The sequence below is a fragment of the Hyperolius riggenbachi genome, chromosome 1 (assembly GCF_040937935.1).
Source record: "Hyperolius riggenbachi isolate aHypRig1 chromosome 1, aHypRig1.pri, whole genome shotgun sequence".
Taxonomy (NCBI): Eukaryota; Metazoa; Chordata; class Amphibia; order Anura; family Hyperoliidae; genus Hyperolius; species Hyperolius riggenbachi.
Genome location: NC_090646.1, coordinates 222,905,008 through 222,932,923, shown reverse-complemented (window position 1 = coordinate 222,932,923; position 27,916 = coordinate 222,905,008). Strand labels below are relative to the sequence as shown.

The window sequence follows — 27,916 nt, the reverse complement described above, 5'->3', positions numbered from 1 at the left end:
CAGGTTAAGAAGTGACAGTATGTTTAGCATTCATAAGAACATGCTGACTTCTAAATCTGTGTCAATATCAGCCCTCATGTGACAAGGCACCAGCCCTAGATTGGAGCAGATGCAGGCTAGTCTTTTGGAAATGATGTAAAGCCACACCCTGTGAAGCCCTGCTACTGCTGGCTCATCTAAGTCAGGCTAATTTCAGTCAAGTTGGCTTGAGTAATAGGTGGAGGATGGCTTCTTTACTTATACCAAGTTTTTGCTCCAGTGTGCGGTTTGGTTAGGTGGGTGGCCTGGAAGTTACTCTCCTCTGATAGCAGGAAGTAAAGAGCAGAGCTGTGGTAGTCTTCTATAGGCTTGTTCTTCAAAGGTAGTACTGTAGGGAGGAATGCAATGTGAGAACGTAATATCAACTTGTTTTCTTGCTGGGGGTTAAAAGGTGTTTCATTGATGAGGTGGGAAAATTTCTCCGGTGAGAAAACTCAGGAGAAAAGATAATTAGATATGGACCAGAGTGTTAGTCTCATAAGGCTGACGGATCAGTCTTCGGACTCAGATTTGCATGTTGGGAATGTCATAAGACTGAGTTGTTCTTAGCTGTCCCACAATGCCATTGGGAACAACATCTAATGTTTAACTTAATAATCATACAATGAACAATGAGCATGTTCAAATTTTAGCTGCCATTTCTTTGGTTTATAATGGAAGTCAGTGCGACTGCAAACAAACTCACAGATGCCATGATGATATAGGACTATAAATGTTCTGGTATATTGCTATTCCTAATATGTACTTCTATAATACTGACTTCTTCCTTAACGCTTTATGAGTACATAGTCATGTCAATGACTGTCTCTCAGAGGAGCTTACAATCTAATCCCTACTAAAATCTGTACCATAATTTAAGGCCAACTTATGGACCAGTTAAAGAGAAACTGAAGTGAGAGGGATATGGTGTCTGACATATATATATAACTTTAAAGAATACCAGTTGCCTGGCAGTCATATTGATCCTCTGTCTCTAATATTTCTAGTCATAGACCCTGAACAAGCATGCAGATTAGATGATTCTGACAAAAAATCTGACAAGATTGGCTGCATGCTTCTTTTGGGTACGTGATTCAGACACTACTGATGTTGTAATTATCAGCAGGACTGCCAGACAACTGGTATTATTTAAAAAGAAATACGTATAGCAGCCTCCATATATATCTTGCTTCATGTAGAGGGAAGGCTCTGTATACCATATAGAGTCCATCCTGTTGTTCCTTCGCCATCCCCCATTGAAGTTTTCAAACCTGCTAAGTTGAATACCTCTTGTGCACTCTTTAGGAAACCATCCAAAGTACTTGCATCCCCAGTTACTTCCGAAGACGAGTGCATTGGTACTGCACACACTGCAAGTCCTGGCACACACATGTACAGTACAGATGTGCCTGTCTTTGGAAGCACTCGGGGATGCGAGTACTTCCAAAGGCTACCTGAGGAGTACCGTAGACAAAGCCAATTGCAGAACTGCAATGGGGGACAGCACTGGAATGACAGGATGGAGCAAGGACTGGGAAGGTTCTATGTTATCCAGAGCTTTTCCTGAACATAGGTATATATTGCAAAGCAGGTGGTTTTGGTGCTGTCAGTTGTTTCAGTAGTCAGTCTTGTAGGGACATCAAGGATGGCATTACAAAGTGGCGAACAAACTAGGATCACTGTTACACGGTGCACGTTACAGGAGGACCTATAATGCTGTGTATACTGGGTGTATAGTACCGAGATCACACTATAAGGAATATTGAAAAATGGAGGACACACTACAAAGATTCATCCGGATATAAAGACACAATAAGGTTGTATTAAAAAGCTGTTATGTGGTTTGAGTGAGGACACAGAAAAGATGAAAAATAACAAAGCATGTTGTTTTGGCATATTTAGTTAGGATTCTGGTACTTGGCTATAACAGTGATGCCTGCATTTAGAAGAGTTTAACCCTTGGTGCTTAGATTTACCATCATGCCTGAAGAAGATGAAAGATTATTAGGCATCATTTAGGAGGGTTATTGTAGGTGGATAGGCTGAAGGGCATTTTTTTTAGATAATAGGTTATCATTAGGCATTAGGAAGGGGTTAACATTAACTTGAGAGATTATGATTCAGTGTAAGAAAGGAAATAGTTGGCTTGGGATACACTAGAAATTTGAATCAAATGTATTTTCACTAATCAGCAAAATGAGATGTAGGATTTTATTGGTTTCTATAAATAGCACTTCTTTTATTTTGTGGCATAAGTTTTATATTATTCAAGCCACTTACATTTAATGTTATTATAATTGTTTTACTCTCATCAATAACAACAAGAACCTTATGTAGTACCATCATTTTCTAGGGAGGCCAATGCAGATAATACAGGGATGTACAATTCTCCTCCTAAGATGTACATACTCGTAGGATAACCAAGCTATGTAGTAGCTATATTGTTTTGTGAATTGTTTTATCAATTATTATGATTATTATGACTGGAGTTGTTACTGAGAATTATACAAATACAGTATTTTGCGAGCTGCAGGTGTTTCTGGGACACATATTATACTCACTGTTATTTGTAGATGGTAGACTAAGACTTTCCTCAGTGGAAATTTCTCTTACTCCTCCTAAATGACTGTCAGATGTGTTTATGTAGCTTTATTTTTCTTAAGGGAGTACTGAATTCAGATGAATCCAAGTTTTGCCGTCTGTTCCCTTCCCTGGCTAGAATTAGCACTGAGACTCCATTTCACAGAAGAATGGTCTCTTACAAAAGACGTTTAAAAGTGCTAAATGTATTTCTGTACGTTTTAGAAGAAAAAGTCCCCGTAGCTAATGCTGTATTTGGAAACACCGTTGACAGCCAGCTTTTAAGGCAAATTTGTGCTGCAGCGTGACATCCTTAAAGCAGACAGAGCATTTTTATGCAGGGAAGCTGGCACATGTCAATGTGTTGTGTTGCTATGGGGATTGAAGCTGTGGAGAAAGACTTCAGAAGTGAACTGCAGATTTGTGTAGCGCCTTGTTTTGGACGGAGAGGCTGGCTGGCTCGCTTACTGTGCTGTGTGTGATTTCATTGGCTTCTAGTTTATCACTCTCTCCCTCATTCCATCTTCCCCTGCAGAATGGCAACACTGCCCTCGCGATAGCCAGGCGACTGGGATACATCTCTGTGGTGGATACACTAAAGGTCGTCACTGAGGAGGTCATCACAACTACCACTGTAAGTACCTCTTCACATTCACTGTAATACAGCAATAGCTTTCATAGACAGCAGTGAGTTCATCTGGTTCCATGCATGTATGCAGTATGTGTGGGTGTATTGTTATAGTACGCTTCCAAATGAACATTGTGGACCAAGGAGTTAATAATGAAAATATATATTGGCTAATACAGGACACAGTTTTACTAGGAATCAGTGATCATACACTAAGGCCGCATACAGCAAATACAGACTTTCAGTGAGATGAATTTCCTTCTGCAGTTAGAATATACATCTTGCTATAGCTTTCTTTTAGTATAAGTGTTTAACATATTCATGGTTCTACTCCTATCTTTTGTGAAGCCACATGCTGTATTTCTGCCTTTGTTCTGGTTTCCATAAATGCTTATCAGCACAAAAAAGAACAATGCTGCACCTATTACTTTAATGTTGATCATCTAAAAGACATTAGTAAGACAGTCCACAACTGCACACAGTTGCATGTTCATGCTTTTGTAAGGGAACTGATGCAGACACAATTATTTGCATTATTCTTGAGACATTCAATGATTGTCTTTGGATTTAACTCATAATATCAGTGTGGACAACTGTCATGTGTCTTTTAGCTACTTCCAGCCTGTGCAGACACCCCTGGGGCAGAAGAATGGGTCTGCTGGAATGCTAGTGAATGTGCAGCTGTGGGTTCTTTTTGAGTACCTGACTTCACTTTCGCTAGCTTGTTGAGAAACTTGTAATCCCTTCAGGTCAGATCTGCAGCAATGCCAGGATTTAATGCCACATATAATTTAATTATTCTGAATAAAGGAAACACAGACCCTATTCTTCGTGATCCTAATATAACACAGTCTGTCAACGTTCTGCTGGTCACTAAATTAGTATAGGTGTGGAACATAATCAAGACTTCCTTCTTTGTGTAGGTGATTACTCACACAGAAAGAGGTAATACTTGGGCTGTCTGTACTGAAAGCCGAATATGGTTTCTAGGTTAGAAAAAGTGAAACGTGTGCTGACATTCAATTTTGGAAACTGAGTGGTTTTAATCTCAACACAACACCCCCCCCCCCATCCCCGGCAGAGCATTCGCACAGCAGAGCTATTTTGTGTACAAATATTTACCTGATCCTGCAGTGTCTTGGCTCCTCTTCCTCTTGGATGACACCCACTCTGTGCTGCAAATACGTCTCCCAATCATGTCCAGTGAGTACAAAGAGAGTGCCTGCCGGGAGGAAGAGGAGACATGATACAGCGGGATCAGGTAAATATTTGTACGCAAGATAGTTCCGCTGCACTAATACTCTGCAAGGTGGGTCGGAGGAGCTATGGGCCTCCAGGGGGTCACACTGGCTATTGTTCCACCCCTGCAGTTTTGCAAGACAGGGTTTTGTTTTCTGAATGGATCATCTAGATAAAATAGAATCCACAAGTTTATTCATGTTTCTCCATTCTGTGAAATGGTCCATTTATATGTATGGTGTGAACCTAGCTTTAGGGCCCTTTTACACCGGCTCAGTTTCAATTATTGTAGCACTCACGTTTTGCCAATCGCAAGGGCACCACGATGAACATGTTCATCTCGGTGCCCCTTTTTCACCAGTGCGATTCAAGCCCAACTTCTTCTGGTCCTCGTAGACTCTCTATCCCTCAAGCAAGATTGCCGTTTGTCACATGACGACAGACATCTATCTCACCATAGGGGTAGAGCACTACCTGGAGGACAGGAGGGAGAATTGCAATGCTGAATCCAGGGGAGGTGGGTAATGTGCTGGGCTGCTGCAGATCTCTCTAGAGTCTAAAAGCACATGACATTTTTTTCCCGTGTTTAGACCCTAAAATCAGGAAATAATCATACCACCAAGGAGGATTATAGAAAAACAGGTGGACCATTGTAATCATTATAATCATTATAGTATTTTATAATAATCAGTTCCCTACAAACTGACACTCATGCAAATACACTTCATACACGGCTTACATATTTGATTCTGTGTATGTGATGGGTTAAATTCCTCAGAGTAGGCCTGACAACAGATGTGGAAGCCACTATATGCTAGGAAGATGCCATTAATCTGCTGATAATTAGCAGTATGTAAAATGATCACCAAATGAAGAACAGACTTCTGTCACATGATTCCTTCCTTTGTGCAGTAATTGCTGATGTGTATGTGTTGCCCTGCGGAATAATGTTCTCTCTTTATGTCTGTTCTACATGAACTGTCTGAGCTGTAAATCACAGCCCCATTGCTGGATAACTCACGTCAGATGGCTTTTGGATGTACAAAAAGACTCCTCTGTCTTTTTTAATCACTTTAAATTATTTCCTCATACTGTACTATCTACTAAAGTGAAACATCAGTGCTTTTAGGAACATGTATTCTGTGTATGCTGACATAAGCCATTCCAGTCAGTTCATGAGAAAAGTGCTAAGTGGAAGTGGCTGCTTGCTATAATTACATCAGTTCCAGAATTCTAAGAGGAGAAACACAGAAATACCAGGAACTATGTTAATTCTGCATTACACACTTGGTCATTATATCACCAAACATAGGCTTTGCATGGCAGTAACATTAATGACAGTATTTGGCTGTTACTTAAAGGGATACTATAGGGGGGGTCGGGGGAAAATGAGCTGAACTTACCCGGAGCTTCTAATGGTCCCCCGGAGACATCCTGTGTTGGCGCAGCCACTCCCCAATGCTCCGGCCCCGCCTCCGGTTTACTTCTGGAATTTCTGACTTTAAAGTCAGAAAACCACTGCGCCTGCGTTGCCGTGTCCTCGCTCCCGCTGATGTCACCAGGAGTGTACTGTGCAGACACAGACCATACTGGGCCTGCGCTGTGCGCTCTTGATGACATCAGCGGGATCGAGGACACGGCAACGCAGGCGCAGTGGTTTTCTGACTTTAAAGTCAGAAATTCCAGAAGTGAACTGGAGGCGGGGCCGGAGCATCGGTGAGCGGCTGCGCGGGCACAGGATGTCTGCGGGGGACCATTAGAAGCCCTGGGTAAGTTCAGCTCATTTTCCCCGACCCCCCTACAGTATCCCTTTAAAGAGAACCTGAACTGAAAATAAAAAGTCAAAATAACCATACACAGGTTATACTTACCTCCTGTTTAGTCTACTCCTCAATCTCTTTCTCCTCTCCTGCATTCCATTTGTCCACTGTGATCAATGGAATTCTCCGTCCTCCATTTTAAAAATGGCTATCACCCCATAACAGCTTCCTGGTCAGCACACTGTTAAACTGTAATATCACCCACTTGAGCCATAGGGAAACATGGACATTACACATTACCTTGCACATTCAGTTGTAACTGCCAGCTGCTGATATATAACTGACAGCAACTAGTATATTTCAGTTCTGACAAAATACTGTCAGAACTGGAAGGGATCACTGTAAGAAGAAAATGGTGAGCTTCTGAGAGGAACTGACGGTGTGGTAAGTATGTAATATTAATTTGCAGCTACGTCATGTGTTTATTTTAAATAATTTCACTCACTTCAGGTTCCCTTGAAATCAGGTTTTTATCAACATTGAGTAATACAATGTCTATTATATCAATTATAGATGTTAGTTGATTGTTTATCGAAAACATGGATGGTTTCCATCACTCTAATTTGGCTGTACTGTTCAGTGGTAATGTGGCTGAATATGGGTTAAATTATGAATGAACCGGCTGCCTCGGTTGATCACGTACATTTTTTTAAAGAGAACCCTACTGATGGGTGCATGTGATTGCATTTCTACAACCACTAATTCAAACTAACATTTGAATTGTCCTTTTCTCCTGTTGGACTCAAAGTACTTAAGAGCTGCAGCCACTAAGGGAGAGCTCAATAGGCCACCCTGTAGTGTTAGGGTTCAAATAGGTTCTGGCTTCAACCAGGGTCCAAACTCTGTTCTCCTATGTAGGAGGCAGTGCTCTTAACAAGTACACTAATACATAGGGCTTGATTCACTAAACTGTTTTCGAGCGCATTTTGCGCACAGATTGCACTTGATACGTGATTGTGCACGAAAACGCTAGTGGGACCGTTATATGAGTTATCACGGTTTAGTGAATGAAGCCCATAGTATCATAATCAAGGCTGGTTCTCTCATGAAGCAAGGTGAAACATTTGCATTAGGTGCAGAGATTACAGGGGCAGCATGTTTGTACTGTGTTTCCACTTACAGCGTGCAGTTACAGCAGGAGGAGAAGCGAGAGAGTTAGGTGAAGCGGTCATCATTGGGAAAAAATGGCTTGTTGTGCTGTGTGAGGAGTCTGACAGTGAGTGAGGAGGGGGGAGGCAGGAGAGCAGCAGTGTTTCATTTGACTTGCACAGCAGAAGGGAGGAGGTGGCACTGCTGTCCTGACTGAGTAGGAATGGAGTGGCTGAGGGTGAGCAGTTTGTTTGTCACTGACTCGCAGCCAGCCAGTGTGCTATTGTGTTGAGCTGCAGCATGTCATGTTCGAACATTAAATGAAGCAGAGTAAATTGTCGGGTGCTGTGCGATCATTGGAGGGGGGGGGGGTGTGATTGGGGAGGCACCCTCACAAGTTTGCCTCAGGCAGGTAAGAGTCTAGAACCGGCCCTGATCATAGTCAATAAAGTGTGCAGGAAATGTAACAAGTATATCAGATTAAAAAAAGCGTATGAGAGTAGTGACTCACCTCTCCAGGCTCCAGCAACGATCTATTCTCTCCAAGTGTCTAGTCTTTATGATTAGAGGCCCCTCTTTCATTACATGGAGAGAGGGCGCTGTAGTCATGGAAATGGGGATGCCTGGAAACCGTAGATCCGTGGTGGAGCTTGGAGAGGTAGGTCACTTATCTCATGATCCACTGCTGCTACTCTACCCCTCAACTGTGGGTCTCCATGAGGCCTGCTACGGACCCCCGTAATGGCCACTGACTCTGGGCTCCCTATGATTATGGCCCCCATCCTATGGTGATCCTTATGCCACTGCTTGGATAGACTAGGAAATTGCATTATGCATCAGTTTTGCAACTTTCTACACATAGTTGCATACATTTTTATTTATTTTGTGATCAGTAGTTTGTGCTCTATTTCTTAGTAACTGTGTTTTACATTAACCATGTTGCATAAAATGTATGTAAAGAAGATTTTCAGTGGCACAGAAAGTTTATTTGTGGAAAAAATGAAGTGATAATTGTAAGGGTGGGCATATAGTGTGTGTCAGATCCCATAGAAGTTGTCAAAATACCACCTTTCAATGTATTTTCAAAATCCTTGGCATTAGGTCTGAATATTATGTAGGTGTCAGAAGCTTGGTTTTGTTCATTAACTTACTGTAAATGACTAAAATGCAGTACCAGAGTAACTTTTCCCATGTTTCCTACTTACTTATAAGATATGCTTGGCCACCATACAAGCCATAAAATCAGGTTCTTGTCTAATCAGTACTATACGTATTATGCATGGTGGTACCCACCGCCCCCTCCTCTGCACCAACTTCAGTGCTGCCCACCTGCCGGCTGTTCTATCTCTGCTATCTTTGTCTATGAAAAATCTGTCATGAATTAATGGTACGGATGCAAAAACATTTTAACTCTTTATCAGCTGAAGAGACCCTTACAGATGTAATAAAATACAAACATTATCACCATTATGCATCGTTTATTTAATAGTTTCCCCCAAATGATTCTGTATTTGACTTAGTACTGCAGGTTTGAACAGTGGGGGAAACTGAATATTTTTTTTTTCAGTTTTGATCATTTTCATTTATGTTTATGCGGAACCAGGTAACTGTATAGGAGGGGAGGGGGCACTAGACACTAGGGGACTGTATAGGGGAGGGAGAGGGGGGGCATTAGTCACCAGGGAACTTTATAGGGGAGGGAGAGGGGGGGCACTAGTCACCAGGGAACTTTATAGGAGAGGGAGGAGGCATTAGACACTAGGGGACTGTATAGGGGAGGGAGGGGGGCACTAGACACCAGGGAACTGTATAGGGGCGCTAGGGTGGCACTAGACATTGAGGTTGGCCCGCCAATTGGTCACATTGTTTAATTTCAGCTCACTTTCTATTTGAGTTTGACAACCCTTGAACTTTAGCATCTTTGAGAGCGTCTAATGTTCAGTTTTAACCCCCCCTCCCCTTATAACTACTAACAGTCATCTTCATAATGCCTGGGCAACTGCTATGTGTATTCTATGCAATACCAAAGCAGTCAGTGTGAACTTAGTCATAACTTCTGTTCTGTCATCTTTAAAACCCCTCACCCATATTCATTTCAGTGACTGGAAGGGATTTGGAGTTTGCACATAAGGAAAATATGATCATCCAAATGGATAGATCATCATCCAGCATAAAGAAGGCTGCATATGCTTTCTTCCAGCCATTCTGTGTAATGCATTATGAGATGATTCACTCTATTTCTGGATGCTGTATTATTACAGTATAACATACAGAATTACATTCTCTTGCCATTTATGATGTTGGTTTTGTCTATGCAGACTGTGACGGAGAAGCATAAGCTGAATGTGCCAGAGACAATGACTGAGGTGCTGGATGTATCTGATGAAGAAGGTGAGTCACCCACATTTCTGGCTACAATTGTTTTTTAGATACCTGTGATCAAACAACTGTTCATAATGAGAACAACACGTTTCTTTTATTAATTATCTTTAATTATAACTTTCATGTGTCTATTCAATCTCTTACTTGCTGTTAAAATGGCTTCTCTGTGCCTGAGAGAGTTTCAGACTTACATCTTAAGTTTTCATAGGCAAGTCAGGCTCTGGCCTATCAATCCCTGACCAGGGTAGGGCCCTATTTGAGCCGACCTTATTAATTACCGTAATAAAAGCTATGACACCCAATTGGAGTTATAAGGCCACAGCTTTATTACAGTATTGACATTAAACATTAAATGAGCTGTGACAAGAAACACTGAAATAAAAGGGGGAGGGAAAACAAAACATATTACAATCACAAACATATTTCTATTAACATATGGCGGGGCGCTTGAGCGCTCTGCAGGTCCCTTGACAATGCCCTCCCGTGCCGGCCACCAGCCTTCGGCTTACATTATCACATTATACATTATTGCATTATCCATTATTGCCATTATTCATTATCATTATCATATATATTCCATTATGGGATCCTCATTCGGCGCATTAATTGGTTATGCCAGCTCGGTGGGGAATACTTTCTCGATGTCCAAAGCTACGGCATTGTCAAGGACCCGCCTTCGGCTGTGACGAAGTCTGTAGGGATACAACAAGTTTGCATTGTTATGGGGTGTTCCCAACACCCATTTTGTCGCTTGCTACGAACGAGCAAGCGGCAGCGGGAGGGTGGGTGGGAGAAGTTTGCTGCATCCACACGATCCCAAAAGGAAGGCTGCCTGGCCAGCCCCCTGGCCTTATAGTGTCCTGGCCCTGGCCAGGACACTCCACCTTTCTTTCACACCTGGCGACCCTATTGTTCTTGGACAGTCCAGCTCAGAGCCCACCCGGTCACGCCCCTTCTCGCCCTAGCTTCGCCCAGCTCTCAGGTTACTTGACCAGGGTAGGGCCCTATTTGAGCCGACCTTATTAATTACCGTAATAAAAGCTATGACACCCAATTGGAGTTATAAGGCCACAGCTTTATTACAGTATTGACATTAAACATTAAATGAGCTGTGACAAGAAACACTGAAATAAAAGGGGGAGGGAAAACAAAACATATTACAATCACAAACATATTTCTATTAACATATGGCGGGGCGCTTGAGCGCTCTGCAGGTCCCTTGACAATGCCCTCCCGTGCCGGCCACCAGCCTTCGGCTTACATTATCACATTATACATTATTGCATTATCCATTATTGCCATTATTCATTATCATTATCATATATATTCCATTATGGGATCCTCATTCGGCGCATTAATTGGTTATGCCAGCTCGGTGGGGAATACTTTCTCGATGTCCAAAGCTACGGCATTGTCAAGGACCCGCCACAGCATTCGTCCTTGCCTCAAGGACGAATGCCCGCCCACACGCAGAGCGCTGCCTCGAGAGCCTCTCTCAGGCCATATAATAAGAGACAACGAGATATCCTCCCGCTGTACCCCCCCCCCCCCCCTCTACTTCTATTGGGGCCTACCAGTTCCCCCAACCTTAGCTCCATGGAAGGCTAAAGCAAAAGCCAGTTGAAAGAGGCGAACTTCGCGTTCACTGCGGCCATATACCTCCAGTGCGTCCAGTGGTTCAATCAGCAGTGCCAGCGTGATGGTGCGCTTGCTGTTTGAGTAGGCCGATTTGTATGGCATTATACCCCTCCCGAAAGCCATATGCTAGAAGGTCGGCCTGCTCCCTATTGGGGTACCTATCTAGCCCTGGGGCCATAGCCCCGACGCTAATTGGCGTGACCCCCTTTTCCCGTTCCTTGTTCTGTCTTGGTTCCCTGTGTGTTCTTGTTTCTTTTGAAACAATTAGCCCCTGGATGCCCGCTGGCCCCGCAGACCGCACAATCGTGCTTATATCTGCATGCGGTTTCCCGCTCGCAGGTATCATTGTTGTACTTCCAGCATAAGCCTTTTTTCTGCTGGGCCAGCGAGGCATCTGCCCCGCCGTCCGGCTCTTGGAAGGGGGTGTTGTGGCCCCCCTTGTACCCGCTACCGTATTCCGGCTGGGCTGGGCTACTCAGAGACATCCATAGCATGATGTCCCTGTGTTCCCAAGTCAAGGATGGTCTGACTGCCATTTTTTGCCGGAAATGTTCATCATAGAGCAGCCAGGCCTTCCCTCCATACTTGTGATATGCCTCCCTAATGCCATCTAGGTAACAGAACATCGATGCGCACTGCTCTGGGGTCTTTTCTCCCACTATGCTGGCGAAGATGTGAAAAGCTCTCGACCAATTGGGGAATGTCCTAGGTATCAATCTATACATCCGCCTTTGGTCGTCCTCCTCCTTGCGGTGTTCCTTGCCCCTTTCCCATTTGTCTATGTCGTAACTATCTAGCGGGAGCACCGTGAATATGTCTATGTATTGCCCTTTCCAAATTTTTTCCTTTGTTTCCTCTGATACATGGAACCCCAATGGACCCGCGAAACAGACATAGGTGCTGCTCTTGGCCGAGTCGGCCACTCGGGGTGGCCGTTCCGATTTCTCGGTCGCTCGCACCCCTGGGGTTGCTACGACCGGCGGTTGACCATTCCCGACCTCTGGGACCAAGCCGTTCCCTTCTGCCTGTTTCGCGGGCCCCGCTTCCTCTCCCCCGGTCCAGGCCCCTACCTGGTGCGTTGTCTTATTTGCCTTAATGGCATTTAAAATTTCCAGCAGCAAAACCCGCTGGTCCACCTCCCGGGAAACCATGTTAGCAGCTCTAGGCCCGGGCATTTTAAAAGCAGTTAAACCGTTAATCTCACCTGTCCCGTTGTCCGATTCTGGAGGCGCCGCTGGTCCTTCCCGTCCATGTGGCCCCTGAGCTATCTGCTCCCCGGAGCCTTGGTGGGTGACCTGTGGGGGTAATAACAAAGAGGAGATCCCCTCCGCCCAGTTATATTGCTGCCGGGTGCCCTGTCGTTGCCGTGTCGTCGCGTCCCCCGCGGCCTCTTGCTGTCCCCAACCTTCTTCCTGCTGGTCCCAGCCTTGTTCCTGCTCGTCCTCTTGCTCTCCCTCCCCTTCACTCTCCCCCCTTTCCTCCCCCGAACTCGCCTCCCTGGTACTCCCCGCCTGCTGTTGCCGCCTATTGGCCCCTATTGCCCCGCCGGGTCCCCTTGTTGTGCCGTGGCCCCTGCCCTGGCTTCTAGTGGCCCCCCCGCCCGCTGCTCCTGGCCCCTTCTGATTCCCCCCGCCCCCTTGGCCCCTGCCCCGTGCTGTCCTGCGTCTGTCTGCCCCCTTGTGCCCTCTGGTCAGCGGCCCATGTCTCCCCCTGGTGGCCCCCCGTTTTGGGACCTGGCTGCGCGATGGCCCTTTTTCCTGGCCATCTTCATGTGAACCCAGATCTACTCTGGGTCCTCCCCGGTAGCCCTGCTTGCGTGGTCTGCGGGGGTGAGGGTTCGGGTGCCTGCTAGCTATGGGTGGGTTGGGCAAGAGGTGGATTGGGGGGGTTGCAGATGGGCCTTTTCTGGCCCCACCGCTGGTGGTATCTCCCTCCGGGCCGCGCTGAACGAGGCTCAGTTTCGCCCTGTTCTGGCGGCGGCCATTTTGTCGTGGGCTTGTACAGCCCTGGCGGCGGCCATCTTGCCGGAGCTCCGTACGGCGGCCATTTTCTTGGAGCTCCGGGTGGCGGCCATTTTGGAAAGCTCCCAGGAGAGGAAGGGGGCGTGCAACTGCCGGCTGCTGCGGGCCGGATGGATCTATACTCCCGGCTGCGCTGCCTTGAACTGGGGGACCGACGCCTGGAGCTTGCGCCGGGGCCCAACCCCCGCACCCTGCCGCAGCATACCCCCGACGGCTCCCTGGCTGGTACCCGCTGTCCCCTGCGCAGATTCTTGGCCTGGTGGGGGCAATGGTGGAACCCCGGTCCTGGCCCTCCTCACCCCTTCTCCTACTCCTGACTGGTGAGCCCGCAGGGCTAAAACGGGCTGGCGGCCTCCTACTCCTCAGGTTCGCCGGGCGCGGGGCGCCCGACAGGTTAGTGAGCTGTTTCTGGAGCCACATTGCCCCCTGTTCCCCTGGCATGGCCCGCACCCTGTCCCACAGCTGTTGCAGGGAGGGGTCCATGTGATACAGCTGTTATCCTGGGCCTCCTGCCGTGGATGGATGGGATGGGATGGGATGGCTGGGCCGAGATGTATGGGCTGGAATGAATGGGGTGGGATGAAAGGGATGGGATGGGTGGACGGTGTGCGGAAAGAGATGAGATTTGTACCCCAGGTCTCCTGCGTCAGGGGCAAACCTTTTACTGGTACCTATACCTGAAGCTGCACGGGATGGTTGGGAGGTCTGGGGTGCCCAGAAGAAGCTCTGGATGGGATGGGAGGGTGGAATCTGCCGGACGGTCGTATTGCAAGTATCCCTGGGGAAGGGAATGCTATTGTTTGTAATCCTGATGCTGGGCCAAGGGTGGGGAGGGATTTCTGGCTAAGGCCTAGTAAAGAAATATCTGCACTTACCCCAGCCTTTGCTCCAGCGAAGAGAGAGAAGTTTGCTGCATCCACACGATCCCAAAAGGAAGGCTGCCTGGCCAGCCCCCTGGCCTTATAGTGTCCTGGCCCTGGCCAGGACACTCCACCTTTCTTTCACACCTGGCGACCCTATTGTTCTTGGACAGTCCAGCTCAGAGCCCACCCGGTCACGCCCCTTCTCGCCCTAGCTTCGCCCAGCTCTCAGGTTACTTTCTGCTGGGCCTTTCCTTAGTTTACCACAGACTGCATAGTCAGGCACACAGACAATTGGAGATTGCCTAAGGCAGGCCATGCACACTTTGGCCTGGAAGGTGCGGTTAGGCAAAACAATTGTCAGCTGTCTGTCTCCCTCTCCCCATGCACTCACCAGCACTCATGTATTAGTATGTTTTAATAACAATAATCCTAATAAGCTGTGCTGTTTATTGAATATATTGCCCTAGCACAGAATAAATGCAGATTGACCTGGCAGGTGCCGTGCTTTCTCCATTTTTGTTGTATTGAACCTCTTTCACTGTTGCACTGAGCACTCCAGAGCTGCAGTTAAAAATGTACCTGAGCCAGTGAATTAGTGCGCTGATGAGTGAGTGCCTGCTGGTTTCCTTCTTTACTTCTGGTTTATCAATTTTAATGTAACATACATATCCATTTTTTTGGACAAAGGTGAAAAAACAGTTTAACATTTGAAGAACTGTTGCAGTGCATTCCCTCTTACAGCAAGCCAGCTTATTTATATTAAAGTCTTACATTACCCTTTAAAATGTTTTATTTTTAGCATAGAGAAATAGGAGAATACGCCAATTTTCTAATTTGATGCAGCTGTTCCAGAGAAACGTCTTTAAAAAGTCAGTCACATGACCTAGAGATATGTGCACAAAGTATAGAGCTGCCAACAGAGTAAGGGTTTCTTCACTTGACCACACCCATCTGCTTTTTCTGCAATCTATTGTGGGTGTGGTCTGTTTTGTGTTCACAGCAATAGACTAAGTGGTACCTTCTCCCAGCTCCTCCAAGATTACCTCACACGGGGGAGAAGTACAGTTTGTTCACAGACTCAGACACAGGCGATTCAGCCTATTCAAGCTGCACATGACATTCACATAGGAAGTCAGCAGTGCAGACCCATCAAGCCAGATAATTAAGAAGGAATAATGCAAAAATGTTTTATGTAAAGAAAAATTGTCCGCAACACCGGCACTTCAATCTAGCGTGCTAGGGTCCACATGGGAACTTTGTGAGGTTATAAGGAAAAGAAGACCCTTAAAAAGCAACACCACTCAGAGATATAGTTTAGCAAATATATAAAAGATCTTTATTCCATATGATCCAAAAAAGTAATCTAATTATATATATGACACTATTGATAATTTAAGCATAAAAGCATTAAAAAAAATATGTTGGTTATATAACCTCCTTGCTGTTACAATCATGCCAAAATATGAATATATTATTGTAATTCCTGATGTTATAATACCATATACCACACAATAGAATGAAAAGATATTGTACACATTCCAAATGTTATCATACCATATACCACACCATAGAATAAAAAGATATTGTACACATTCCTGATGTTATAATACCATATACCACACAATAGAATGAAAAGATATTGTACACATTCCAAATGTTATCATACCATATACCACACCATAGAATAAAAAGATATTGTACACATTCCTGATGTTATAATACCATATACCACACAATAGAATGATACGATATTGTGCACATTCCTGATGTTATAATACCACATACCACACAATAGAATGAAAAGATATTGTACACATTCCTGATGTTATAATACCATATACCACACAATAGAATGAAAAGATATTGTGTACATTGCTGATGTTATAATACCATATACCACACAATAGAATGAAAAGATATTGTACACATTACTGATGTTATAATACCATATACCACACAATAGAATGAAAAGATATTGTGTACATTGCTGATGTTATAATACCATATACCACACAATAGAATGAAAAGATATTGTACACATTCCTGATGTTATAATACCATATACCACACAATAGAATGAAAAGATATTGTACACATTCCTGATGTTATAATACTATATACCACACAATAGAATGAAAAGATATTGTACACATTCCTGATGTTATAATACCATATACAGTGGTGTGAAAAACTATTTGCCCCCTTCCTGATTTCTTATTCTTTTGCATGTTCGTCACACTTAAATGTTTCTGCTCATCAAAAACCGTTAACTATTAGTCAAAGATAACATAATTGAACACAAAATGCAGTTTTAAATGATGTTTTTTATTATTTAGTGAGGAAAAAACCTCAAAACCTACATGGCCCTGTGTGAAAAAGTGATTGCCCCCCCCCTTGTTAAAACATAACTTAACTGTGGTTTCTTACACCTAAGTTCAATTTCTGTAGTCACCCCCAGGCCTGATTACTGCCACACCTCTTTCAATCAAGAAACCCCTAAATAGGAGCTATCTGACACAGAGAAGTAGACCAAAAGCACCTCAAAAGCTAGACATCATGCCAAGATCCAAAGAAATTCAGGAACAAATGAGAACAAAAGTACTGTAATTGAGATCTATCAGTCTGGTAAAGGTTATAAAGCCATTTCTAAAGCTTTGGGACTCCAGCGAACCACAGTGAGAGCCATTATCCACAAATGGCAAAAACATGGAACAGTGATGAACCTTCCCAGGAGTGGCTGGCCGACCAAAACTACCCCAAGAGCGCGGAGAAAACTCATCCGAGAGGCCACAAAAGACCCCAGGACAACATCTAAAGAACTGCAGGCCTCACTTGCCTCAATTAAGGTCAGTGTTCACAACTCCACCATAAGAAAGAGACTGGGAAAAAACGGCCTGCATGGCAGATATCCAAGGCGCAAACCACTTTTAAGCAAAAAGAACATTAAGGCTCGTCTCAATTTTGCTAAAAAAACATCTCAATCATTGCCAAGACTTGTGGGAAAATACCTTGTGGACCGCCGAGACAAAAGTTGAACTTTTTGGAAGGTGCGTGTCCTGTTAAATCTGTCGTGGAAGTAACACAGAATTTCAGCAAAAGAACATCATACCAACAGTAAAATATGGTGGTGGTAGTGTGATGGTCTGGGGTTGTTTTGCTGCTTCAGGACCTGGAAGGCTTGCTGTGATAGATGGAACCATGAATTCTACTGTCTACCAAAAAATCCTGAAGGAGAATATCCGGCCATCTGTTCGTCAACTCAAGCTGAAGCAATCTTGGGTGCTGCAGCAGGACAATGACCCAAAATACACCAGCAAATCCACCTCTGAATGGCTGAAGAAAAACAAAATGAAGACTTTGGAGTGGCCTAGTCAAAGCCCTGACCTGAATCCTATTGAGATGTTGTGGCATGACCTTAAAAAGGCAGTTCATGCTAGAAAACCCTCAAATAAAGCTGAATTACAACAATTCTGCAAAGATGAATGGGCCAAAATTCCTCCAGAGCGCTATAAAAGAATTGTTGCAAGTTATCGCAAATGCTTGATTGCAGTTATTGCTGCTAAGGGTGGTCCAACCAGCTATTAGGTTCAGGGGGCAATTTCTTTTTCACACAGGGCCATGTAGGTTTTGAGTTTTTTTTCTCACTAAATAATAAAAAACATCATTTAAAACTGCATTTTGTGCTCAATTATGTTATCTTTAACTAATAGTTAACGGTTTTTGATGAGCAGAAACATTTAAGTGTGACAAACATGCAAAAGAATAAGAAATCAGGAAGGGGGCAAATAGTTTTTCACACCACTGTACCACACCATAGAATGAAAAGATATTGTACACATTCCTGATGTTATAATACCATATACCACACAATAGAATAAAAAGATATTGTACACATTCCTGATGTTATAATACCATATACCACACAATAGAATGGAAAGATATTGTGCACATTCCTGATGTTATAATACCATATACCACACAATAGAATGAAAAGATATTGTACACATTCCTGATGTTATAGTACCATATACCACACAATAGAATGAAAAGATATTGCACATATTCCTGATGTTATAATACCATATACCACACAATAGAATGAAAAGATATTGCACACATTCTTGATGTTATAATACCATATACCACACAATAGAATGAAAAGATATTGCACACATTCCTGATGTTATAATACCATATACAACACAATAGAATGAAAAGATATTGTACACATTCCTGATGTTATAATACTATATACCACACAATAGAATGAAAAGATATTGTACACATTCCTGATGTTATAATACCATATACCACACAATAGAATGAAAAGATATTGTGCACATTCCTGATGTTATAATACCATATACCACACAATAGAATGAAAAGATATTGTACACATTCCTGATGTTATAATACCATATACCACATAGTAGAATGAAAAGATATTGTGCACATTCCTGATGTTATAATACCATATACCACACAATAGAATGAAAAGATATTGCACACAAACCAGCTCTGGGGGCTCAAATCAAGAGGCCACAGGTGGTTTAAAGGATACCCGAACTGAAATGTGACATGATGAGATAGACATGGGTATGTACAGTACCAAGCACACAAATAACTATGCTGTGTTCCTTTTTTTCTTTCTCTGCCTGAAAGCGTTAAATATCAGGTATGTAAGTGGCTGACTCACTCCTGACTGAGAAGACAGGAAGTGACTACAGTGTGACCCTCACTCATAAGAAATTCCAACTATAAAACACTTTCCTAGCAGAAAATGGCTTCTGAAAACACGAAAGAGGTAAAAAATCGGGAATTTCTTATCAGTGAGGGTCACACTGTAGTCACTTCCTGTCTGAGCCAGGACTGAGTCAGCCACTTACATACCTGATATTTAACTCTTTCAGGCAGAGAAAGAAAAAAGGAACACAGCATAGTTATTTGTGTGCTAGGCACTGTACATACACATGTCTATCTCATCATGTCACATTTCAGTTCGGGTATCCTTTAACCCGGGTTCAGTAAAGTGCTATAGAGTGCTTAGTGCAAATATGCAATATACAGTAGATAGTAATAATATGAGCCTGTTGAACAACATTACCCATGTAGAAAAACATGGAGATACTTAGCCCAGATGGTGACCTCTCTCCTTGAAAAAGCAGGGTGATGCCTGCGGAACTTGTGTAAGTATAGGTAGAATTGAGGTATGCTGCCATCACATGGAAATCTATTGCCGATATGCCCCCATACACATTAAAAAAATACTAGCCTGGACTAGAGCTTTACTTGATTTATTTGCATTGTTGTTGCTCTTGGCAGCCTCTCAGAAAACACGTCAGAGTATGTTGTGAGGTCTTATATTAATCCCATAAATCTTTTTTCCTAACCGCTTTCACACACTAAAATGTGCTTTGTGCAGCTCTTAAATTATTTGCTGGTGAGCTGTTGTCTGATGAAGAACTTCTTAGTGAGCAAGGTATTGAGGTATTGGGGAATGCTGTGGCTTTTACAGTGTGTTCTGCAGTGAGCAGGACATAAGATTGTTGTCCTTGCTGCATTTACAATATGAAATACGTGATGCAACATTGTGGAAAAGTGAACCAAAGTAACTTGAATTACTGACACTTTGTGCAGTGGTGATCTGAAAGTGACTTCTGGAGATGAGCATGCAATAGAATAACCCAAGCATGCTGCAACTATGTCATAACTTCCTCCTTATCTATACATTTGTTTCATCCTACTCAAAGTTTAATTCATGCTAAGATCTTTGAGAAACGTTCTTCATCCAAAAGTTAAGGTAACATGTGTGCATGATTGAATATTGTCATTCAGTAAACACATATATGTTTGGTTGTACTTATTTGCAGCAAAAGTGAACAGTTTTCTAAAGTTAAATGGTACAGTTTGACATATCTGTCAAGGAGTTTGTATGTTCTCCCCATGTCTGCTTGGGTTTAATCCGGGCACTCTGGTTTCCTCCCACAACCCAAAAACATACAGATAAGTTAATTGGCTTCCCCCTATAATTGTCCCTAGACTAAGATACATACCCTACACGATACATACATAGACAAATGACTATGGTAGGAATTAGATTGGGAGCCCCTCTGAGGGACTTTAGTGACAAGACAATATACTCTGTACAGTGCTGAGGAAGATGTCAGCACTATATAAATACTACAAAATAATAATAATATGTAGATAATAACATTTAGTGGACTTTCTTTGTCCAAAATAGTAAACTAAACCACCTTCCTGAACTACCTTACTAATATTTGGTTTTCTGTTGGAGGTCAAGGTGCCACCAGAATTGCTGTAAAATCATCCTGCTGTTTACTTAAAGGACGACCATCAAAGCTGATGATTTTGGGAGAAGCCCTGTAATAGAGAGGAGAGACTGGGGAATGATAACTAGTTGTAAGCAAATTGGGTTTTTTTGTGTGTCTCCGAACTGCCTGCCCCTGTTATGTGTACAACTCAGTGTTTTAGTTTTAGAGTCGGGTCCCCCCCCCTCGAAAAGAATTCAGTTGCAAAGTAATTGTCTGAAGAGTGAGAAACACTACCTCACTGAGTATACTTGCAAAGAAAATCTTGTACAAACACAGTGAACTGCACAAACACAGTAAACAGCGTACACTATGCCAGGACGGCTGGGAGGATTTTGAGTATCATTGGGCGGACACGTTTAAATATACTCTGTGTTACAGGCAGCCTGCGTGGATTGTGTTTCCACAGGCTGCACTATAGAGACAGGCACTGAGTACCCGCCCACTGATACAAAAAATTCTCCCACCCTTTCCGGCATCGCGTATGCCTTTTACTGTGTCTGTGCAACAGCAGACAACCAAGATTCTCTCCACAAGCATGAACAGAGAGGGAGTGTTTCTCACTCCTCAGACAAATATATTGCCACAGCAGATTTTTTTTTTTGGGGGGAGGGGGGGAGGGGGGTATTCAGACTCTGCCACACTAGATTTTACATAACGGTGTACCCTATGATGGATGCTACACTTCTGCTGTATGGTGTGCCATTTCAACTGTGCAGTTTGGAGACACACACTTAAAGGGCAACTGAAGCAAGAGGAATATGGAGGCTGCCATATTTATTTCCTTTTAAGCAATACCAGATGCCTGGCTATCCTGCTAATCTTGTACCTTTAATCTTGTACTTTTAGCCATAAACTCTGAACAAGCATACAGCAGATCAGGTGTTTCTGACATTGTCAGATCTGAAAGATTAGCTTCATGCTTGTTTCTGGCATTATTCAGACACTACTGCATCCTAATAGATCAGCAGGACTGCCAGGCAACTGGTATTGTATAGAAGGAAATAAATATAGCAGCTTCCATATATTTCTCACTTCAGTTGTCCTTTAAATAAATATGGAAACTTCTTATATAATAATCTCCCTGTCCTGCATTCTCCTTTGTCCGTGCGTCATGCCTGGCGTACATGCGTGGTACATGGATAGACCTCAGACAGCAGAGGTGGACGGGTGCAGGGGGATGGGCGGTTATGTGCGCGTCACTTGTGTGCGCACATCATAGCTGTGCGCGTCACGTGCGATTGCGGGGCGGGGCTGGAAGGGGTTTGCGGCCAAGGCCTAGTGCCTGTTTTTTTATGGGTGTGCCTTTTGATTAGTTTAATATAAAACTGCCAAATTATTATTTTTTTTTCAAATAAGTAATCTTAAAAGAATGGATGCACTAAACTAAGTAGAATACTGCATAATGTCTACCTCGTGATTAATAGAGCAGAATGCCATGCCTTACATGTAATGCATTTTACTCATTGATCGTAATACTTTATGCATATTACTTTGTTACTGCAGTTTAGTACATACACCCCTTAGAAACATAGACCCAGCAACAGCAGCACCATTTTTTCCTTTACATAAATAGACTGAAGCAGCAAGACGTGGCAGTCGTCTTTATAAGGGAAATGGGACAATGAGACCTTACTGTAACCTACAAGAATCAAGCCGTACAATCAAGCCATACAGTATATAAGTCCAAGCTATGACAGTGCATAAGTAGGTTGTTGTAAGCTCATTGCAGGTCGCTGTACACCATTATTCTTTGAAGTATGTGTTAAAAAGGCATATGAATTAGTAATCAACAAATTAACTTTTCACAGTTTGCACCTTACAGTGCCATCTGTGATAAAAACATACATACCACTCTCAGAGACACTGCCTACCCCAAGATCCTCTAAGTTACCTATGCAAACAGTGAAACTGTTGGCTTTTGACATATGCACAAGAACTCTGATCTCTATGCAATTATGTTAATGCATCAAAGGGTCATGCCTGGAATATTTCCTATCTGCACATAGCCAGGTAGAGTTCTGTCTGTGTGCTGATTGTGAATGACTTCAGGAGTAGCAGCTGGCTTAAAGAAGGGTATGACTGTCACCTTATTGTGAAGTGCAGGCCCTATTTCTTGTTTTGCTTTTCTTGGTTTACTTTACATTTTTCCCAAAGCATTCTTGAAATGTTTTTTTTTCATAGGCAACTATGAATTTCTATGATTTACATTTAACTAAATCATATATCTGAACACATTTCCTTATCACATGTCAGTAGCAGTCTTATGTAAGAAATTGTTTTCTGTATGGACAACTTATTGCTGTGTTCATATATCATCATCAGTAATGGTAACAAAGGATATTTCCTTATTACGGGCATTATTTTTCTGAAAAGGCGCACATTTCACTGTATACTAACAAGCAGCAAGAAATTATATACTAACAAGCTGCAAGATAAACTCCAGTGAAATGTAATGTTTGTAACTGAAGTCATGTTAATGTAGCTGATAAGTTTTGTGAAAAAGTTATCCATTTGAAGTCTAAAACTTTATTTCTCATTTTGTATTGAGATGATACAATGACTGGAGATGGCGGAGAGTACCTACGGCCTGAAGACTTAAAGGAACTGGGAGATGATTCTTTGCCAAGCAGTCAGTATTTGGACGGCATGACCTATCTGAGGTACAGCTTGGAGAGTGGACGTTCTGACAGGTATGGAGGCGCTGTCATAATATTTAGTATATGGGCTATGGCATTTTCCCATTAAAGGAGTTAGAACTTGAAACAGGAAGTATATAGTATTTGAAATGCTAGTAGATTAACACTGTTTACAGTGAGCCAATACTGGGAAATTGTAAAAATTACTGTCACTGACCTCATTCTAAAGTAATGCTATTTGCTTAACTGTTGCGCTGATGCATCAAAACTCTGCGATTAACTTGTATATGGTTTAGACAAAGTTATATATAGTGAGATCAGAACATGTGCACGTACTTGTTCTAGGTCGGTCTGTTAGAGCAGCGTTTCTCAACATTATCATAGCATGTACCGCTTTATCAATGACTGCCATGGTCAAATACCCTCAAATGCTTGTAACATCAACTCAAATTCTCCTTGATGAATTATATATTTGTTAGGAGTATTCATTTTTTTGTAGAATTACTTTTCAAACATACAGTATGTTCCTTGGTCCTTTTAACTAGCTATACACAGTTGTTTTTTGTTTTTTTTTAATAGAAGATTTATTTATTTTTCTTAATCTAAAAACTATTGGATTGATTATGAAAAAGTCCCCATGAGCCCAGCTGCAGTACACCTTTGGGTACCTGTGCCATGTGTTGACAATCTAAGTTTCAGATAATATTAATGTAGAAGTTTACTTATAACTAAGTGTTCTTAAAATAACTTAAAATTTGACTAAATGCAACATTATTTTATTAAATCAAATATATATAACTAGTGACCTTAGCCCATTTAAAAATGGGCTAGGTCTGTCAGTAATCCGCTATGCACGTGCATGCCGCCCGCACGCCGCGCGCATGCCCGCTGCGTCCTCCTCTGGCTCTTGGCAGTGTCTCTGTGTCTTGTCCCTGCACATGCGCAGTGCTAAAAAGCACTGACACACGGACAGACGCAGGGACACTTGCCTATTATTAGGTAGGATTACAGAATACCTCCTGTGTATTTTTAAATGTAAGTAATGGTATCCTAAAGGTGTTAGAATTACATTACATTATGGGGTAGATTCATCAAGCTGCACTGCTAAAACTTAAAACTTAATGACAGGAATGCGAGCTCAGCTCATGCTGGTGTAGTGCAGCTAGCATGCGTTGGTAACTTACGCTCCCTCTTCCAAACTGACGGCCAATCAAAGTGCGGGGATTGCGTCAATTAAAGCCACTGGATCCGAAAAGGGCTCAGGGTGGGTTCAGTGGAGTGGCCATTAGTTAGAAGAAGCGAGCGTAAGTTACCAGCGCATGCTAGCTGCACTACCCCTGCATAGCGTGCACTGAGCTCGCGTTCCTGTCATTAAGCTGCGCTGCTTTAGCAGCGCATCTTGATGAATCTACCCCAATATTTATTTTCAAATCAAGTAATACGATCAGTTTTTCTGATTGATTGTAACATTTGAAAAATCTGATCAATGTGCCACACACATGTGTTCGTTTTTTCCCCAATTACAAATTTTTTTTATTAAAAACGCAAAAAAATTGCTTGGTCTATACATTATAAAATTAACAAACCACCCTACACCATTCAATTGTCATTCAATTTGATTAGAAAAATCAACCGCTCTTGGTTTGATCAGGAAATTTGATCAGGTTTTTCAAACGATTAAAAAAAAGAAAACCTTTAGATTTTTCAGATTTGTCTCTACAATGTTTTTATCGAATTGCTGTAAAATCGGATCATTTTATTGTATGGTGTGTGGTCACCTTTAAAGTTCCTGAATGTTAAACAGATGAGTAACTCACTCATTCGCTGGTAAATAGGAATTAGGGTTAAACCCCACCCTGTCAGCAAAACTACTGAGGCGAATTTTGCCCAAAGTCTTGCCGAGAAGTCTGGAGTTTTTTTTCCACCCTCACCTGTGTTGCCGAGATCCACTTTAAGCTCAGCAGCTGCAGGCAACCCTAGTGGGGGTGGCCACAGAGCTCCGGACTTCAACTGAGAGGCTTCAGATTTGCGACAGGGGTGAGGTTTAACCATAACGGCCATTTTCAGGTGAACTGATGATTTATTCACCCATTCAATTGCTCAAGTTACTTACATTAAATTGTATTTGAAAAAACACTGACGTGGTCTTTAACCACTCTATGCTGAGGCTGCAGTATATTCACTTCATTTATGGCACTTGACTTGCCAGAACAACGTGAATATTAGTCTGCAACTTTAGATGAGCACAGTGTGTGTGCTAGCACGTGTCTGTCATCACCAACAGGTGGTGGACTAACCTGGGTGTATTGTTTTGGTGTCCTGATTAAATAGGGTCAAAATGTCAAAAATGCTCTACTCCATTAGTAGTAAACAAATCTAGGTGCAAAGTGCTTAAGTTCTGTTTGTTATGTCATGGATATCCTCCCAGTGCTTTTGTCAAGCATATATCATAAAATCATTATTTTTTTTAATCTACAGGATGTAAGGCTCAGACCTACTCTGTATTTTGGTTGTGTCTAGAAGTCTAATTTCACAAAACTAAAATCTCCTATCTCTCTCAACATAATTAAAAACATAAAAGTAAAACTCACACTGCCTGTGTGTTGAGCCCTGTTGCCACCCTGCTGATTAATATTAATTATCTCTATAACCAAAAGTTGAAAAGTACCCCAACGCAACCAACTACCTATGGAATTGGTCCCCACTAAAGAGCCTTTACTGTAGTCAACTGTCAGTCACTTGTACATCAAGTATTAAAAAAAATGTGTGTTTTAATGTCCGGAACACTGTTAAGTATATTTATGGCTTGCGGCCTTTACATATGTGTTATATCGATATGTGGAATTGTACTGGACTCTGCTATGTATTTAATTTAAAACATTATCTTAAGAGTATATGAAAAACAAAGGTTTGCCTTGTTAAAACACAAGATATTAGTGATTGATTATTCAGGTAAGAGTGAGCATATGATGCCTCCCACAATGCTTCACTGCTGAATACGCAAATCATCCTTTGTTGTCCCTGTAAGCTAACCACACCTCCAGATCCTCTGGAATGCAATGATGTGTCAGTTTGTTAATAATACAGAGCCACAATAGTCCAACATGCATACAGACTGTTTCGGATTGGTTGATCCTCATCAGTACATGGCATGGATTAATGTGGCATATTCAGCAGTGAAGCATTGTGGGAGACATCATATGCTCACTTCCCCCCGAATAATCTCAAATACCTTGTGTTTTAACAAGGCAAACTTTTGTGTAGCACAACATTTTAGTAAGAGGGCTTTCTGGTCCTTTGTAGCCCCTGACACACTCCTAGGAGTTCTGGCTCACCATGAGCTTGCTGGGTAGTCTGTAACTCAGAGTATAGGAAAGAAAGAGGGAAATTTAGCTTTAAAAAGAATATAGCAAAGTGCCAGTACTGACGTTAGTGAGATGGAGATAGATCTTTTATGCATGTATGTCTGTGTATAGCTTATACCTTATTCCATCGTGATGTGTTTCCCCCGTACCTCCCTGCAATTAGCTTTATGGTTTGTCAAATTGCTGCTTTACATTCAGAGTCAATAACCTGCACTTATCCTCACAATGGAGACAAACACGAACGGCTTCTGACTGCTTCTATATATAACTTGTATCTACCATTGGTAAGAAGGAGCATAGTGATTGCACATATGTATTGAACAACAGGAAACATAAATATTTATACAACTATAAACATTTGTACAAAATAACAAAATGTAGTGGAAATACTGTTCATAATTAATTTAAAGAGGGCTGCAGAAGCAGACTAGCAGGCTTTGTTCACATCTAAAAATTGAAATTGCTGGCGGCAGCGATTTTTGTTTTTTTTGCTTGTTTTTCCCCCTCCCGACACTCCACCGCGTGCTACGATTTTGTGTTAAGAGCTTTTTCAAAGGGCTTTTGCAGAGCGATTTGTTTTTTCACTTCCTGATGCAAGTCAGGAAGTGAACTCTTTGACCCAGAAAAGAATAAATACAATGTATTTATTCATAAAAGTGCGAACACAATCGCCGGATAATGGCCGGCATATGATTCATGAGCATTTTGCAATTTCCCTATACCTTCCATTGTAGCGAAATCGCCCAGAAAAAATGGTACATGTAGCGCTTTGCTGAGCGGAGAGCGGACGAAACGTGCTGATATGAACTGTCCCATAAGGAATCATTGCACAAGCGCTTTTAAGGTGTTTTTAAAAATCGCCGGCGCTCAAAAACAAACACAAAACGCCCTAGGTGTGAACAACCCCTCACTCATCTTATAAAAGGAGTAAGCATAACTAGTTAATCAAGCAGAAAATAAATGGTTAAAGATACTCAGAGCCAAATATCAAATTATGCTACTTTATTAAATATATTGGCAACCATTATAAATATGATATACACATCATTGTATATAAAAAGCCCCATAATACCAAATTGTGAATAGAACCATCGATAGGGTATGGGCTTGCTTGGTCCCATGGAGGAGTGTACGCCTGTTACAGAAACTGGTTATTGCTAGTTTTCTTCAGCCCTAAGTGGCGTTTTGTGTTTTTCACAGATGATAGTCCATAAGATCCTGCAGTCATTAAACCACACTTATCCCTTTATGTGCTACTATGATACATGCCTCTATAACAGCAATGGATGCATGCACTCATTACAT

General features: G+C 42.4%; 1 protein-coding gene across 34 annotated transcripts in view; it reads left to right on the top strand.

Moving 5' to 3' along the window:
* The window catches only part of ANK2 (ankyrin 2), a 700,071-nt gene that overhangs the window by 537,951 nt on the left and 134,204 nt on the right, over positions 1 to 27,916 (top strand). For all 34 annotated transcript variants that reach the window (XM_068281027.1, XM_068281066.1, XM_068280997.1 and 31 more), the window contains 3 exons: positions 3,134 to 3,232; positions 9,693 to 9,765; positions 23,159 to 23,300. In XM_068281027.1, the coding sequence (XP_068137128.1) occupies positions 3,134 to 3,232; positions 9,693 to 9,765; positions 23,159 to 23,300 (314 nt within the window). The remainder of the gene's footprint in view (positions 1 to 3,133; positions 3,233 to 9,692; positions 9,766 to 23,158; positions 23,301 to 27,916) is intronic.